Below are 17,448 nucleotides of genomic sequence, written 5' to 3' on the forward strand. Positions count from 1 at the left end.
ATCCCATTGAGCTACGCGCTCGAGAGACTTGAACCTCAGCACTGAAATAAATAGGACATGCTGGAGGGACAGATTCATAACCCAGAGGCTCCCTTCACTCTGGAATAAAATCCCAGACCAGGTTAGGCAGAGTCCCTCATTGACTCTCTTCAAGAGGAATCTTGATGAGTGGATGGGAGATCGTAGGTGTACCCCGGGTATCACTTCTGTGTCACTGTTAGACAGAAGCACAGTATACTAACCTCGAAAAAGGGCATAGCAAAATAAATTTAAAATGGGTGGCGAAAGCCAAACACATTCTGGCTAGGCTTATAAATGCCCTAGGGCAGATAGCCTAGTATGAACCTATGAACCTTAAAGCTTCCACCTCTAATTAAATGCGGTTGGGCTAAAACACTAAAAATTAAACTTTCTTCCCACTGTCCATATGCAGGTGAAAAATGATTTGCCACAGGGCTGTTTACATTTCCTTTTTTAATATCCCCAAATATTCCATAATTCTGATCTTAACTTTTCTCTTAGTTTGTCCAGCGTACCATTTGGTATATGGACATCCACATACAGTTATGTAAACTGCCCCGTGAGAATTACAGTCAAACATCTCCATAGCCACATATCTCCTTCCATTAATTTTTTTACCTGTCAAATTCCTAATTCTACTGCATACTGTACAATTTCCACATCCACGTGCTCCCACTTTGTCCCCTTTATCTGCAGTCACCCCATCCCTATTTAGTAATTCTTTCAAATTACTGTATTATCCATATGATAAGGTCACATGGTTGGGAAAAACATGTCCCACTGTAGTATCATAACATACTGTATACCACAATTCCCATACTATCTGTTCCAAATTAAAAGAAAAGGGGGAAAACTTTGTCACAAAGAATATTTTCTCTTTGTTTTCATCTGAAATTTCCTTGTTCATAATCTTAATGCTATTCCCCCTCCAAAACGTTCCACATACCTTATTTTGTCAGAACACTTTATTCTTGGTTTCCCATAATACTTATCTTAAATAACCATGAGTTACCAACCTATCGTAAACCCTCCCCTAAGTATGTTTCCCTTAATCTTATCTCCAAAGTGTTGAAATAAATCTTTCAGAATTCCCCCATAAGAAAGTGATTTAATCAAAAGGGGAGGGTGCATACTTTCTGCATGAAGAAAATTATTAACAGATGTAGGCTTCCTTTAGGGCCTATACTGAACACTGTTCCCATCATCAATATAAAACTCTACATACAAAAATGCTATACTATTAGAATTCAGTTGACATGTGAATTTCAAACCATGTGGATTGTCATTTAGCTGTCTCATAAATTTCAAAACTTCTTCCTGTCTTCCCCTACAAACAAAAATCAATTCAGCTGCACACAGAGGGTTGGAAGAAAGTTTAATTTTTAGTCCGACAACATTTATTGGTGGAAGCTTTAACTCATTTACTCCAGTGAAGCTCAGGAAGTTTCCACTGTAGCTTCCAATGTGTGGAGCCTAAGCCTTGTCACAGAATCAAATTTTGTCCTCACATTTCAACAAATGTTCATATCTCTGGAACCATAAAGTTTATTAAAGAAGTATAAACGGCAAACTCTTCAGCACAAACTATTTTTATAGTGGTAGTATACTTTAGGTTCTAGGTCTTAAACCAAATTTTATAAGTCGCAGTAAACACAGTAACTATTACATTTGAAATATTTTGTAAACAACTTACAATATCTCAGCAACCACTCAAGTTACACATATACTGTCAGTAGCATTTTATTCATCTAGCTGTGAGCTTTCATGTGATGCTAAAGAGTTTTGTCTGTGTTACTTGGTTGTTGAGATATTTAGAAAAATGTGAATATTATATCTATATAAATTAATATCATAAAAACAACAGTTAATATCTATTTACCCGCATTAGACATAGGTCAAATATTAATGCAGTTGTTTGCTATTGTGTAAACTTTTAAGACGAAATCTTTTAGAACCTTGTAAATAGCTTGGATTTAGAATTAGTGATGCAAATATGAACAAATAATATTTGATGCCTGGAGGCGTCAGTAGGAGGTAACTGCAGATGCACCTGGCGGCATCACTCAAATATAATGAGTTAAGGATAAGTTTAATAAATTGGAATGTAGGATGATTTTAAACTATAGAACATTGTACCCTAAGGGGATGAATTTGGATGCAAATTTGACCTTGTGAGTATCCATATATAAATATTTAAGTATTTATGTGTATTATACTCATGTTTGAAAATAGCAAAATATAGTATTTCTATAAAATAAAATGTTTTTAAGATAATTAGTTAATTGATTTTGGCAATTAGGACAGTTTAATTGTTTGATTGGGGCACTGGGTGTATAAATTTGACCATTTTTTATGTGCAATTTATTCCTAGAAGACGAAAGGCCAAAGTACCAGAATAAAACTGAAAAAGTTTAATGGTCTATGTGGCGAAGCTTTTTGTTATTTGTGGTGTTTTGAACAGTCTTTCTTCCTTTGTAAGTTTTTTGGTGACCCCAGATTTAAAAGATGACTATAGCATAATTTTTCAAATACATTTTCTGTGTCCGGTTCACCCTTTTAGATTTTCATCTTATTCAGTGTTACAGTACCCCATGACTTCAGCCAAATCTTCACATCCCGACATTAGGCTGATATCAATTTCGTCCTAGACCACTGTGCAGAAAATGCCTGGGAACTGGATCAAGATGATGGCTGCCCATTCCAAACCAAGAATCCCCTAGCAGAAGGAATATATAATTTTGCCCAAGCATGAGCTTCCCAAATCCCCTGGTTCTTCTACCCGGGTCTTATTACAGGACTTCATCAGGCTGACGCAAGATTTCGTGGACTTCATGACGTCTAGGTAGTCCACCCTGGAAAAGGTTTCTTTTTCCAGGAATCTCACCTGGGAAAAAAAGAGCACTTCTTCCCAGGGGAACATAACTTTTTTACAATTAGAGGATGCTAAAGAGCAAGTTTGTGTGTACCACCTTCCTCCTCAACAGTGTACTGACTCAGATTACTAAAAAATGGAAATCAAAGTCTAAAGCAACTGTATGTGAAATATTGTAAGATAAAATAATTGAAAATGTGATCTTTAGAAAAACGGAAGGAGGAAATTACATATATATTTTTGTTAATGTTGCTAATGTTTGTGTTCCTATGTATAAAGTGATAATTTAATAAAGGTGTTAAAAAAAAAAAAAAAGGCAGAATACTGACTGAGATTCTGAAGACACCTTCTCCTCAGCCCTGACACTTGAGGATTTATCCCTTGGAGACACCCTTCATATGATGAAAGAATCATTCAACTGGGGAATGTAGGGAATTTTCCCAGGTTCAAGCTAATCTCAGAAAGCTCCCAAACCTTCTTGTTCCCGGACCTTTGGTTATTCCTGCAGTCCATGAGGTCTTGGACAATGAATGATACGTCTCTGTAACCTAACTGCCCCCCCCCCCCCACCACCACCCAAAACAAAGCCAGATGTTTTTTATAGAGTACTTGAAACCTACAAGTTCCTGTATAGATGCAGCACTAATGTCCACGGAATCCTCCAAGGAGCAAATAGTAAAAGAGCCAAGAACCCCTGGCCAAGTGACAGAGAGAGCAGACTGCTTGATAGATGTGGTAAGAAGATATACCTCAGCCATTGTGATCACAAGATTTCTCAACTTCCAGTTCTATAAGCTCAAATAACTACAGGAACAAATCAAATGTAAGGCAGAGAGGATGCAGGACATTTAAGATTTGTGCACTGATAACCTGCAGTTGTCCAGATCCTCATTGAAATGTGGCTGTGATACTTTAGAGGCATCATGGGGGGGCAGTTGCCAAGGAGTCAGCAGTCATGGGAAGACGTGCTTGACTGAGGACTTAATCTCTCTCAGATCAGGTTAAAGCAGAGCTCCTCGAGATTCCATTAGGTAAGGAGTCTTTCTTTGGACACCCAGCTGAGCAGGTGTTTGAAAAACTGAACAAGAAAGGGAAACAAATGAGATTTGTCAAGGACTTAGTTTTATTTATCTCCTACCCCCTAGATACAATACAGAGTACACTTGCAAAACCTGGACATTTCCTCCAAAGAGGGAGTGGGAGAGAGAGAGAATAAACCAAGCAGGCAAGGGGGAAGAACCAGGTTCCAAAGAAAGTGGCAATTTAAACAGCATACCAAACCTTGAGGGATTCAAGGACCCTGTCCCTTTGGGTCTACTTGAAATAATCATAAATCAATAAGTTCATATTTGAAATTATCGAGACCAGATCAATGAACTGCATAACAATGAAAACTTAAAATAACTAAACTTACATGATTGAAAATGAAGTACTTCCTGTTCGTTTGTAACACCACTATAAAAAAGAACGGCGCTGCTGTACATGCGTACCCCACAGGATGGTTCTTGTGCAGATATAAGTGTGACATGGGTATTTACCTTTGTCTTCAATGTAGTGTGATCTCGGAGTTGGTATATTTAATTTGCAGGGGGTGCATTGGGGCACATCCCCCCTGCAGTAACCTAAGTCAGCTTATTTTACAGTCCTAGAATGTTGGGCGGTGGGTGTGATGTAGGCAAACTGTGTATAATTGTCATGCACAGTTGGCTGCTGCTTTTGATTTATGTAAGTTTCATTATGTTAGCTTATTGACTCCAATGGAGCTCAGGAAGTTTGCACTGTAACTTCTGATGGTCGGAGCCTAAGCCTTTTGACAGAATCAAATGATATCCCTTATAAGTTCATAGGTGTGTACTAGGCTAATGGCCCTTGAGCATTTACAAGCCTAGCTCATAGGATTACCCTGGTATCGTGTCAACCGACATTAGTTCCCATTGCCTCTGTCGAGTAGAGTCACTGGAGTGATCCCCGGGTGAATTTTCTATTTTCCCATCCACTCATCAAGATTTCTCTTGAAGAGGGGCAGTGAGGTGCTCTGTTTGACATGAATGGGAAGTCTGTTCCTTAGCATGGGCAGTCTCTGGGTTATGAACCTGTCCCTCCAGCTTGTTCTGTTGATTGTGGTAATGAGGTTGAGGTCTCTGGAGCGTGTGGTATGGAGAGATTGGGATTTCTTTAGATGTAGCATTTCTAACAGAGCTGGGTCAGACATGGCCTTGTAAGTCAAGCAGAGATCGCCTCTAAGTAGGCGATATGAGACAAAGAATAGTTGGAGTTTTTGAGTCTGTCCATATAGGACAGGTGATTAAGGCTTAGGATCCTCTTTGTGAGGTAATTTTGCAGCCTCTCCTTTTGTTGCAAGTGTCTAGGGAGGTACATGCCAAATGGGGCATTGTACTTGATGATTGGCCTAATGAGGGAAGAGTAGAGGGAGACAATGACCTCTTTCTTCCTGGATGCAAAACCCTTGGTAATGAGATGTGCCATATAGAAAGACTTTCTGGCCACAGTGGCAATGTGGTGGTCAAAAGAGAGGTTGCTGTCAGCCTGAGTTCCCAGATCTCTTATAACTCCTTCTGTGTTCAGTGGGCTACCATCATTGTGGTGATCATGAGAACTAGGTTTTTCCCAAAGGGGATGACAACACATTTTTTGGCATTGAGCTTAAGGCCATGGTTCTGACACCAGTTGTTGGTCTCAGTGACACTTTTCTGTAGGATGTCAACATCACTTAGGGAGTTAATAATAGCTCCCAACTAACTTGCAATCGTCTGCGAACTTTGTCAGCCAGAGTCCCTTCGTGTTGGCCTGGACTTCAGAGATGTAGCTATCAGACAGGAAAGGACCCGGGACTGAACCTTGTGGGACTCCACTTATGACAGGTCGGCAGTCTGACTTGGAGTCAGCTACTTTCACACTGTGGGTTCTATCTGTGAGCCAGTTTGCAACCCACCTAGTGATTTAGGGGTTGATGCCTAGCTTAGTGAGTTTTTCTGTGATTCCTGAGTGGGGAATGGTTTCAAAGGCCTTGGCCAGATCAGGTAGGCTGTATGAACCAACTTGCCTTCATCCACAGCTATGGTGACTGTCTCAAAGAAGTTGACCAGGTTGAGTAGGCATGATCTACCCGTCACAAAACAAAGCTGTGTGGATCCAGAGTTTGGAGATTACCTATATCCTTGTCTATTAGGTCCATGATGATGCGTTCCATACCTTTGCATATCAGACTCGTCAGGCTAATGGGTCGATAGTTCCCAGGGTCTGTAGTCACTCCTCCTTTGTGGAGCGGGATGACTGTAGCAGAGCGCCATTCGGTAGGGACAAAGCCTGAGATGAGGCTGTGATTAAACAGGGCACACAGGTAAGGTGCCAGTTCACTCTGTAGTTCATTCAGCACAAGCTATTTGTATAGTGGTAGTTTTCTTTAGGTTCTAGGTCTTAAATGGAATTTTATAAATCATAGTAAACACAGAAACTATTACGTTTATAGTATTTTATAAACAACTTGCAATATCTTAGCAACCACTCAAGTTACACACATACTGTTATTAGCATTTTATTCATCTAGCCGAGAGCTTTCATGTGAGGCTAAGGAGTTCTGTCCATGTTACTTGGTTGTTGAGATATTTAGGAAAATGTGAAAATTATATCTATATAAATTGAGATCATAAAAACAACAGTTAATATCTATTAACCTGCACGAATGCAGTTTAGTTTGCAATTGTGTAAGCTTTAAGATAGTCTTTTAAAACCTTTATACATAGCATGGTTTTGGAGTTATTGATGCAAATATGAAAAAGCAATTTTTTGATGCCTGGAGACGTCAGTAGGAGTTAACTGCAGATTCACCTGGAGATGTCACTCGGATGCAATGAGTTAAGCTTCAATATTTTAAGTTTTCGTTGTTATGCAGTTTTGTTGATCTGGTCTCATTAATTTCAAATTCGAACGTATGGGTTTTCGATAATGTCAAGTAGACCCATCCCTTTCATGTAGTAGCTACAATCAGTATATCCTTCCTCTGCCCCCAAATCCCATCCCAGTTCTCCCTGCTCCTCTGTTTCTGGGGTGAAGGCTCTTTTCCTTCTGCAACCAGTGGAAGACCATAACCGAAGACAAGTGGGTTTTGCTGACAATCATAAACAGATGTGGCAGTTTTGAAGGACTCCCTCAGTCTCAAGGTATTCCCTCACCACCAAAGCAGCAAGACAAACTGACAAGTCCTCTCTTACTGGGCCTATTACAGTGGTCCATTCAAGCAGTTCCCAAGGAGAAGATAGGGAAAGACCTCTATTTCAATCTCTTCCTAGTCCCCAGGTAGGAAAATACCTGGAAACCTATACTAAGGCAGTCAAAACTCAACAAGATCCTGGCCATAAGAGAATTCTAAATGTTGACCCTTCAAAAGCTGTTACTAATCATTTTCTTGGGGGCATGGCTGGTGACACCAAATATGAAAGATGCCTAGCTTTCTTATACTTTTTGTAAAGGAACATAGAAGATTCCTTAGCTTTTGTGCAAAGGAATTCCATTACCAGTTTTGTGCCTTATCATTTGGTATGTCTGTTCCCAGAGTTTTCGCCAAATATCTAGCACTAGTCATTGCCTTCTGCAGGACCTGGGTCCATATCTAGCCTTACCTGGATGACTGTCTCATCTAGGCCCAATCCCCTACAAACTTCTGTCAGCTATGCAAATCCCCATGGATTTCTTCCAAAAGGTAGAACTAACTCTTAAAAGCCAGACATCATAATTGGCACCCCAGTACCCAGATCTCCTTCATGGGGGCAGTCTTTGATTCTGTTCAGCAAAAGGCCTTCCTTCCTGAGGACAACATTTTCTTCCCATCCTAATACTTCAGAGACTTACAAAGCAAACAGGTCATTACAGCAAGGGAGTTTGAGAGTTGTAGATTACATGGTTTCTTGCGTCATAAGTATCCTCCTAGCAAAACTCCACATGAGGAAGCTATAGTGTTTTTTGAGGGAGTGTTGGTCTCAACCCAATACTCCATGTAGACTACCATACCAGTGTTTCTCAGCCTAAAAAAGAAATTGTTTTGGTGAGAAAACAACATCTTTAAAAACCTAAGGGCTTTTTTCTGCAGAAGCAACCCAGTATCTGACAAAAAACATATCAGACCTAGCCTGAGGAGCTCATCTGGGCAAATTCAGAGTGTAGATGATATGGGACATGCACTAGGGAAGTGTGCATATCAGCATAAAACAGATTATAGTAGTTATACATGCATTAAGGACAGTTAATTTCCAGAACCCTAACATTTCTGACAGACAACTCCACAGTGATGTGATATATAAACATACAGGGAGGTACCCACTCTTACCCTCTGTGCAGACTAACATTGTAACTTTGGTAAGTGGCCAGCCAGGTAGAAGTCGTTTGCATAGCTTCTTACTTTCTTGGTCAGGACAACCAGCTAGCAGACACTGAGTAGGACCTTCCTAGAATCCCATTGAGTGGATATTGAAAAGAGATGAGGTTCATCATTCACACTGCTTTATCAACATATAGGTTCAGTGCCTGCACATACCCACACTGGACACTTTCCAGAACTCAGAATCCCTTCCTCTGACTCTCTGTGATGAGAGATTAGCTAAGCCCTTCGCATCAGGGGAAGCCAGACCCCTGTCACCAAAAGTCATTCAATCTTTTACTACCAGTTGTAGGACTCGCACAGTTGAATCTTCTCATTAGTGCATAACTTCCTGACTTAGATAAGATCCCTTTGGGTACCTGTCTTCCATTTTTTCATTATACATGTTTGATTTTTTTTCTGGTTTATGTAGATGTGTACATATATATATATATATATATATATATATATATATATATATATATATATATATATATATATATAGTTGTGTGTGATACCATTTTACTTTAACTTTCCTGCTATTTACTACAACTACTGTTAATTCCTCTGGGAATTATAACTTACTACTGTGTTGTTTGCATGCTTAATACTGCTTTTAACCAGTTATGGGACTTTTCTAAAGTGTTGTATGACTTATAATGGAAAACGGAAGTACTGTGGTGTCAGGTAAGCACTAGGCCACTTGTTTCTGTTTATAAGCTTCATTTGGAACTTCTGACAGGAAAATCTTGCATTTTTTTTTTTTTTTTTTACTTTTTTTCATTTATACCCTATAGCAGTTTTTTTCACTATGTTGTGATGTTTAAGCAAATTACTTTATTTGCATTTTCTGTGGCTATTTTTTGTTTCTGACAAGTTAGTCTCTCAGTAAATACTTATTTGTGCAGTTTAAAAAGATTTTGTTTAATTTAGGGGCATACATTAATTTTTTTTCTCACTATCTGGACAGTTGAATTTTACTTGGTGCAGTGGCTATGTGTGCTGTTTACTACATTGTGCAGATTGTAGAACAAGGCTTGGTACAATTTAAACTGTTTCTGCTAGGTTTTATACAGTTTAGACCTATTTGCTGTATGGGGACATAGTTTATATTTTCTATTATTGCTGCCCTTAGCCACCCCTTAATAGTGTCAGTGTGTTGTTATAGTTGGCATTTTTACCTTGCCATAATGGATCTGATATGGCTGTTCCCCATCAAATCTAGTTACACCTGAAAAGAAACAAAGCTCAACTAAAACATGCCTTAGCCTAAGGTTTGTGAATATGTTGTTTCCTTAAGCCGGCCTGCAAACCACTTACATTTTCCCCAGTTATCTTCTGGTGTGAGCCCACAGTTGTCTATGGTATGGGGGTTGGACACTTGCACCTGGGTTGTTCCAGTACCTGATTCAAGTACAGGAAAACCAAACCCTTTAGGTGCAGGCTTAGGCTAAGAACCCCTTGTCAGACAGTAAAGTACTCTGTGACCAGATATTTTGTCCTCTAGTGTAGTTCATAGTAAGAAGAAACAATACTTAACCATACAACTGACAGTCAGGTTGTTACCATGTATTGGACTGATGTGCTTTCCTTACTTAAAAGTATTTTACAGTCAGCTAGTGTCTGAGACTCTGCTGCTGTTCAGAATGGCTGTGGGGCTACTTTCTCCAGAAATCAGATTTTGATGGTGACTCGATGCAGACAGTAGTGAATGGTGTTCTTCGTGTTTCACTGTTGCAGTCATCACACTTGGGTTATTTTGCCAGAGGTAGACCTCAGTCGGCCCAAATACCAGAGGCTTAGTATTTCTGCGTCGGTTGCTGTCGCTCCAGGACTGACGTCAGGTCATCAGTGGTATAAAATCAGGCAGCCGACGCCATTACATCAGTCTTTCTTGCTGAGGAGCCCAAAGCAGAAGCAGTTCACATGAGTGCCGGTTGGCTGCTACCTGAATTTTCGTTTCCGAATTGAAGTTGAAGTCTTCTAAAGCTTCGGGATCCTTTTGTCTTGATCTAACAGATGTCAGAAAAAGTTAACAATCGTCTCGCCTGTGGAAAGCAAATACCACACCGAGACTTCCATTCTTAATGTGTCACCTGTTTAGGCCCAGACCACGACATCCCTCACTGTCGCTTTTGTGCTTTGTTCAACGCCAGAACTATACGTCATGGGGGCCTTTATTGTAGCTAAATATTTTCGCACTCAGTCCTCGTATTCCGATATGGCTTTGGTCAGATCTTCCGAAAAAATGTAAGGATAAAGACAGAGACAGACTGCACAGGTCCAAAACTGCTGACAACGCTTCTGTTAAGCTAGTCATCAGTTCTCCGGTCCTCAGTGACCCCTGATGCCCGCTTCTGTGGATTCGCAGGCTGCTACCAAGACCCATTCGGAGTCCGGTATGCCGCAAGATTCTTCTTCGACTAAGGATCCTTCGGATGTCTCTACCTTGGATTGGTCCTGAGCTGCTGAGCAGGCACCGGCTTCCGAGGAATTTCTTCGTACTACCGATACTCGACACAAACCGACGACGACTTTCACGTCTTCAGTTCTTTCTAAAACTACCGAGTTTCTAAGCCCCAGGGTACGAACTACGCCTAAAAAAACGATGACCCAAGGTCAGGCACCTGCTTCCCTGCCTCAATCTCAAATATTTAAAATGGTGGAAGACCTTATGCTTATTAGGGGAAGCCAGGCTACCCCTTCCAAAACAGAGAGAGAATTGTCCCCAGTAGTTTTATCTGAACAGGAGTCTGATGACTCTGAGGTTTCTGAATATGAAGACATGCAACCCCTCTCTGCTTATGAAGATTCGGATGCAGAGGAATCCATTCCTTTTGCCTCTCCTCCCGAGGATTTTTCATTTGGTGAAACCCTACATACTTTAAGGGAGCATTTCCAATGGGAATGTCAGGACTATCCTCAGTCAATAGAGAGACTCAGGGAGTTCTTAGATTTGCCACAGTATGGACCTTTAGCCATTCCTCCTGTCGTGGATGATGTTTTTATGGAATCCAGTTTGACTCTTGACACCCTTCTTCCTGCTCCCAGGAAACCCAACTGGTACTACAGAGTCCCTGACTCTCACAAATTCCTTTTCAAAAATCCTACTGCTGACCCAGCGGTCATCTCCCAAGGACCAAAAGGAATTAACCTCAGCTAAGAATCCCACTCCCTCAGACAGGGATTCCCGAGCTTTAAACAGATGGGGTAAAACAGTATACACCTCTACAACTCTTGCTATTAGAGCACTAAATTGTCAGTTCCACATGCTGAAATATCAGCAGTATACCATGGAACTCCTCCAACAAAAAATATTTTCTTTTCCTGCTTGTGCAGAAAATAAAGAATTACAAGAGCTTACGCATTCTGCAAGCCAAGTTACTAAGCACACCTTGCAATGTGGCTTTGACGCCCTAGAAGCATCTTGCAGGGCAGCAGTCATTAGTTCTGTCCTTTGAAGGCATGCTTGCCTTAAGGAACAGACCTTGCTAGACCAAGTCAAATCAAAATTATTGGAAGCACCACTGAACAAAGACGATTTGTTTGGTACTAAGGCAGAAGAGGTCTTAAAAAAGATGGAAGAAAAAGCTAAATCTATGCAGACAGTTAAGCAATGGAGTTCCTCCACTTCAAACACGGGGAGTGCTAAGCCACCCCCTTACAGTAAGAACTCACAATGACTTTACACCTCCACCCCTTACATCTGCCCACCTGCTTGTGCCCCTAGGAGGAAAACTCTCCTTCCATGCAAACAACTGGGCCTCCATTACCAACGACCGATGGATCCTCAACATAGTGTCCCAGGGATACAAATTTTATTTCCACACTCTGCCAACCCTAAAAGGGTTTCCAGATCTTCCTTCAAACCAGTGGGCAGAGGCCAAAAAGCAAGTCCTTTCCCCCCTCTCCATGAGGGCAATACAGCATGTTCCTGCAGACGGGATAGGCCAAGGTTTCTATTCCAAACTCTTCCTGGTACCCAGAAAAGATGGCATCTGGCGTCCATTCCTCGATCTATCCATTCTAAACACCTTTCTTGTGATACCAAAATTCAGAATGCTCACCCTCCAGCAGCTTCTTCCTATGCTTTCCAAGAATGCTTGGTTAGCTACCTTAGACATAAAAGAGGCCTACCTACATATCCCAGTCAGGGAATCTCGCAGGAAATGTCTGCATTTCAGGGCAGGATCTATGCATTTTCAGTTATCTGCGCTTCCCTTTGGCTTATCCACTGCTCCCAGAGTTTTCACAAAATGCCTGGCTCCAGCCATTGCTTTTTGTAGACATAGAAATATTCAAATTTACTCCTACTTAGACGATTGTCTGATTCAGGCAGACAGTCAGGAAAAGCTGTTACAGCACCTGACCTTTGTAAAGGACCTACTGTCCTCCCTGAGGTATATGAAATAAATCAAAACTAGTTCCCACACAAAAAATTGTATTCCTGGGAGCAGGCCTGGACACAGCATCCCAGATGGCATTCCTTACTCCAGAAAAACAAGCCTACCTGACAGGCTACTTCTCTCAACTAGCCACCATAACCAAGTTATCCACAAAGAAAATCCTGCAAGCTCTAGGGTTCATGGCCTCCTGCATTCTACTCATTCCACATGCCAGACTGCATATGAGGAAACTACAATGGTACATAAAAAGCCTTTGGTGTCAACACTGTCAAGACCTGGAAACTATCATACCTGTGATACCCTGTCTAAGGAAAGATTTTCTTTGGTGGGCAGCAGCATGCAACCACAACAAGGGACTTCCCTTCTCACAACCCCGCGCCTCCCAGACACTCACCAAAGACGCATCAGACTATGCCTGGGGTGCACACCTGTACGGCAGGTGCATTCAGAGCCATTGGAACACAAATCAAATACATCTGCACATCAACCAAAAAGAAATGCTAGCAGTTCAGCATGCCCTGACAGCTTTCAGACCCCTACTCTCCCTGCGGCCTCTAGTGATCAAAACAGACAACACCAAAGTGATGTGGTATATCAACAAGCAGGGAGGGATTCACTCTTATCCTGTCTGCAGGTTTGCCATGACCCTTTGGCACACGGCCTCAGCCATGCAAATACATCTGCTAGCACAATTCCTGCCAGGCTCCCTAAACTCTCTGGCAGACAAGCAGGAACCTGCTAGACCCACACGAGTGGCAGCTAGACCACAAAACCTTCAACCTTGTAACCCAGAAATGGGGCACCCCGAAGGTCAACCTCTTTGCTTCTCACTGCAATCATCAGCTCAGCAAATTCTGCACCAGGGAACCTCACAGCAAGGCTTGGAAAGTAGATGCTCTATCCTTCCAATGGGTAAACCTCTTGATCTATGCATTTCCCCCCCTCTACCACTCATTTCAAGGGTACTGCCCAAAATAAGGGAGGAACAGCCAAGGGCAATCTTAATTGCCCCAGTCTGGCCACGCCAGCACTAGTACCCACTGCTGCGCAGCCTGTCACCCCAGCCACCATGGCACCTACCTCAGATCCCAACACTCCTGACCCAGAAGAATGGAGAATTCATGCATCCACAATTGCAAACCCTGAACCTGGCAGCCTGGCTTATTCCCTGACCTCTCCTCAAGCTGCCAGTCTAAGCAAACAAGTCCTAGATGTTATACGTGAGGCCAGATTCCCCAGCACTAGAAAATCCTATGTTGACAAGTGGAAAAGGTTTTGCATCTGGATCCAGGCTAAGGGAGCCAAAACAGAACAGCCATCCCTCCCTTCCTTTCTTCCTGGATTACCTAGCAGACCTACTACACAGGGGTATGTCTTTCTCTTCTATTAAAATTCATGCCTCTGCCATCTCTGCTCATTACAACACAAAGCCTTCTCTCTTCTCACCCTCTCATCAAACAGTTCCTAAGGGGGCTAACAACTTAAAGCCACCCAGAAGAGCTGCTGCCCCAGCTTGGGACCTTAACTTTGTGTTGGAAAAGCTCACCCTACCCTCTTTGGAGCCTGCAACTTTAGCAGGGTTAAACTTCCACTCTTGGAAAACAGCCTTGCTTCAGGCCATCACTTCAGCTAGAAGAGTTTCAGAGCTACAAGCACTCATGGCTGTTGAGCCCCTCATCATTTGACAGGGTCTCTCTCAGGACTAACCCATCCTTCATGCCTAAAGTGGTGTCCAGTGTGGCTCTCAACCGATCCATTCATTTGCCTACCTTTTCCACTAACCCACAAATCAAGGGGGGAAAGGATTCTGCACTCTCTAGATGTGCACAGACAGCTCAGATTCTGTCTTTACAGGACTAAATCCTTTAGAAAAACTGACCAATTGCTAGTCAACTTCGCAGCAGGGACAGAGGGCAAGGCCGTATCCAAACAAACAGTCTCCAAATGGATAGCACACTGCATCCATTTCTGCTACAAACAGCATGGGAAACCACCCCAAAGGGGATCAGGATGCATTCCACCAGGGCAACCTCCACCTTTGCAGTTTTTCTCAGAGGGGACTCCACCAGAGACATCCTGGAGGCTGCAACATGGACTTCTGTTCATACCTTCACCAAGCATTACCACCTGCCTATCTTCTCCAAATCCAGGGCTTTGCCACTGCAGTCTTTCAGGGCATCCTAGCCAGCCCCCAGTCTTTTTGAATGCCTCCACCCATTTCTTCAGCTTTAGGAATCAACCCAAGTGTGATGACTGCAACAGTGAAACACGAAAAACAGAGTATAGATGTCTGCCTGCAGGTAGCCCTCAGATGGCCCGAATACCAGAGTCTTGGGATTTCTGCATTGGATTCTGTCGCCTCATCCATGACGTCAGGTCGTCAGGGGTATTAAACATGCAGCCGATGCCATTACATCAGCTTTTCTTGCCCTGCAGGAGCACGAAGCAGAAGCAGTTTGCAAGTGACAGTCGGCAGCTACCTGAAATTTTCATTTTTCGAGTTTCAAACCTGAAGCTTTCTAAAGCCAAGTACCCCGTTGGGATCCTTTTTTCTTGCTCTAACCAATGTTAGAAAAAGTTAACAGTTGTCTTGCCTGTGGAAAGCAAATATCTCACAGAGATTTTCATTCTTACTGCGCCACCTGTTTAGGCCCAGTACACAATGTCCCTCGCTGTCAGTTTTGTGACTTGTTGAACCCCTGAAGTATTCGTCGTCGGGCTATTTTTGTGTCTAAATAGATCCAATTAATAATATTTATTTTATTGTATTATATCCACTAGTAGAGAGCTTTAGAGTGTTTGTGTTTTTAAATTTTGTCAATCAATTTCAACTCGATTATATACATTTTTTATTGAATAATTGTTCGATTGACACGTGATATGTTTAAAAACTTCCCTTTACTAACTGTCAAGTGTTTTGTATGTCTTCTGAAGAAATCGGAGTTATTACTTTGACGAAAAGTGTATGTAATAGAGCGCACTTAAAGAACACATTAAATTATTCGTTTTTGGTCGAGTGGTTTGGCGTTTTTGGATCTATTTGGTGTTGCCATCAGTTTGTATTCAGCCCTTCCTATTTTTGTGTCTAAACTATTTCGCTGCCATTCTCTGTATTTCGAAATGGCGTCAGTAAGCCATCCAACTACCGATCTTCTGAAAAAATGCAAAGATAAAGACAGAGACAGACCGCATAGGTCCAAAACTGCCGACGACACTTCCGTTAAGTTAGTCACCAGTGCGCCGGTACTCAGTGAGGCACTTTTGCAGCCCCTGTTACCCTCTTCTACAGATTCGCAGGCTTCTACCGAGACCCATTCAGAGTCCGGTATGCCGCGAGATGCTTCTTCGACTATGGAATCTGCAGATGTCTCTACCTTGGATGTGTCCGTAGCCACTGTGCAAGCACCGGATTCTGAGGGTATATTTAGACCTTCCAACGTTCGTAGTAAGCAGACCACTTCGTTAATGACTAAATCTACTGAATTTCTCAGGCCCAAAGTTCACACTATGCCTAGGAAATGACGACCAAAGCACATTCTCAAGCTCCCATACCATAGAAACAAATGCTTAGAATGGCTGAAGACCTTATTACTTTAATTAGGAGAAGCCAGCCTTCCCCCTCTAAAAGACAAAGAATTGATTTTCCTTCTGAATCTTCAGACCGTGAGTCTGATGACTGACTCCTGTGATTACCAGGCCATCATACCCTTATCTACATATGAGGACTCGGATACAGAGGAGTCATTTCCCTCAGCCCCCCCCCCACCCCACCCCAAGAGGACCTTTCTTTCGGTGAAACGTTGCATACCCTAAGAGAGCATTTCCGCTGGGAATGCCAGGACTACCCACAGTTCAAAAATAGACTCGGGGAATTTTTAGACTTGCCTCAGCATAGGCCTCTAGCTATTCCCCCTGTCCTAGATATTGTAGATGATGTTCATAGGTTCATAGGTTCATAGGTTTATACTAGGCTATCTGCCCTAAGGCATTTATAAGCCTAGCCCAAATTTTTGTGGCTTACGCCACCCCTTATATGAAAAAATACTGTGCCCATTAGTTTGTTGTGCCTCTGTCCAGCAGTGACACAGATATGATTCCCGGGGTAAACCTACGATCTCCCATCCACAGGTCTAGATTTCTCTTGAACAGAGTCAGCGAGGTGCTCTGCCTCACATGGACCGGGATTTTATTCCACAGCATAGGGAGTCTCTGAGTGATAAATCTATCCCTCCAGCACGTCCTATTTATAGCCGTGCTAAGGTTTAAGTCGCTTGCTCTAGTGGTTTTGGTGGATTTGGATTTTTTGAGGTGGAGCATGTCCATTAATTCCGGGTTGGACATGGCCTTGTATGTCAGGCACATGTCACCTCTGAGCAGACGGTATGCGACTGAATAGAGCTGGAGTTTCTTCAATCTGGCAGCATATGACAGATTTTGGAGTCCCTGTATCCTTTTGGTGAGGAACTTTTGGGGTCTCTCCAATTGCTGCAGATGTCGGGTGAGATACATCCCGAATGGGGCATTGTACTCGATCATTGGTCTGATAAGTGAAGAGTACAGTGGAACAATGACCTCACTAGATCTGGATGTGAATCCCTTCATGATCAGATGGGCAATGTAGAAGGTCTTTCTAACCACTTTAGCAATGTGAGTGTCAAAAGAAAGGCCACTGTCAACCTGAGTCCCCAGATCCCTGATAACCTCTTTTGTGCTTAGTGGATTGCCACCTATATGGTAGCTTGGGGTTACCTTGTTTTTCCCGAAGGGTATGACTA

The 17,448-nt window shown here is 42.3% G+C and overlaps 1 protein-coding gene across 1 annotated transcript in view; it reads left to right on the plus strand.

Annotated features, from left to right (window-relative positions):
• The window catches only part of USP47 (ubiquitin specific peptidase 47), a 3,572,488-nt gene that overhangs the window by 677,215 nt on the left and 2,877,825 nt on the right, over nucleotides 1–17,448 (plus strand). The window contains exon 7 of the mRNA XM_044082726.1: nucleotides 11,515–11,529. Coding sequence (XP_043938661.1) covers nucleotides 11,515–11,529 — 15 coding nt within the window. The remainder of the gene's footprint in view (nucleotides 1–11,514; nucleotides 11,530–17,448) is intronic.

Source organism: Protopterus annectens, chromosome 9.part0 (genome assembly GCF_019279795.1).
Source record: "Protopterus annectens isolate FY-2018-M chromosome 9.part0, PAN1.0, whole genome shotgun sequence".
NCBI classification, from domain to species: domain Eukaryota; kingdom Metazoa; phylum Chordata; order Ceratodontiformes; family Protopteridae; genus Protopterus; species Protopterus annectens.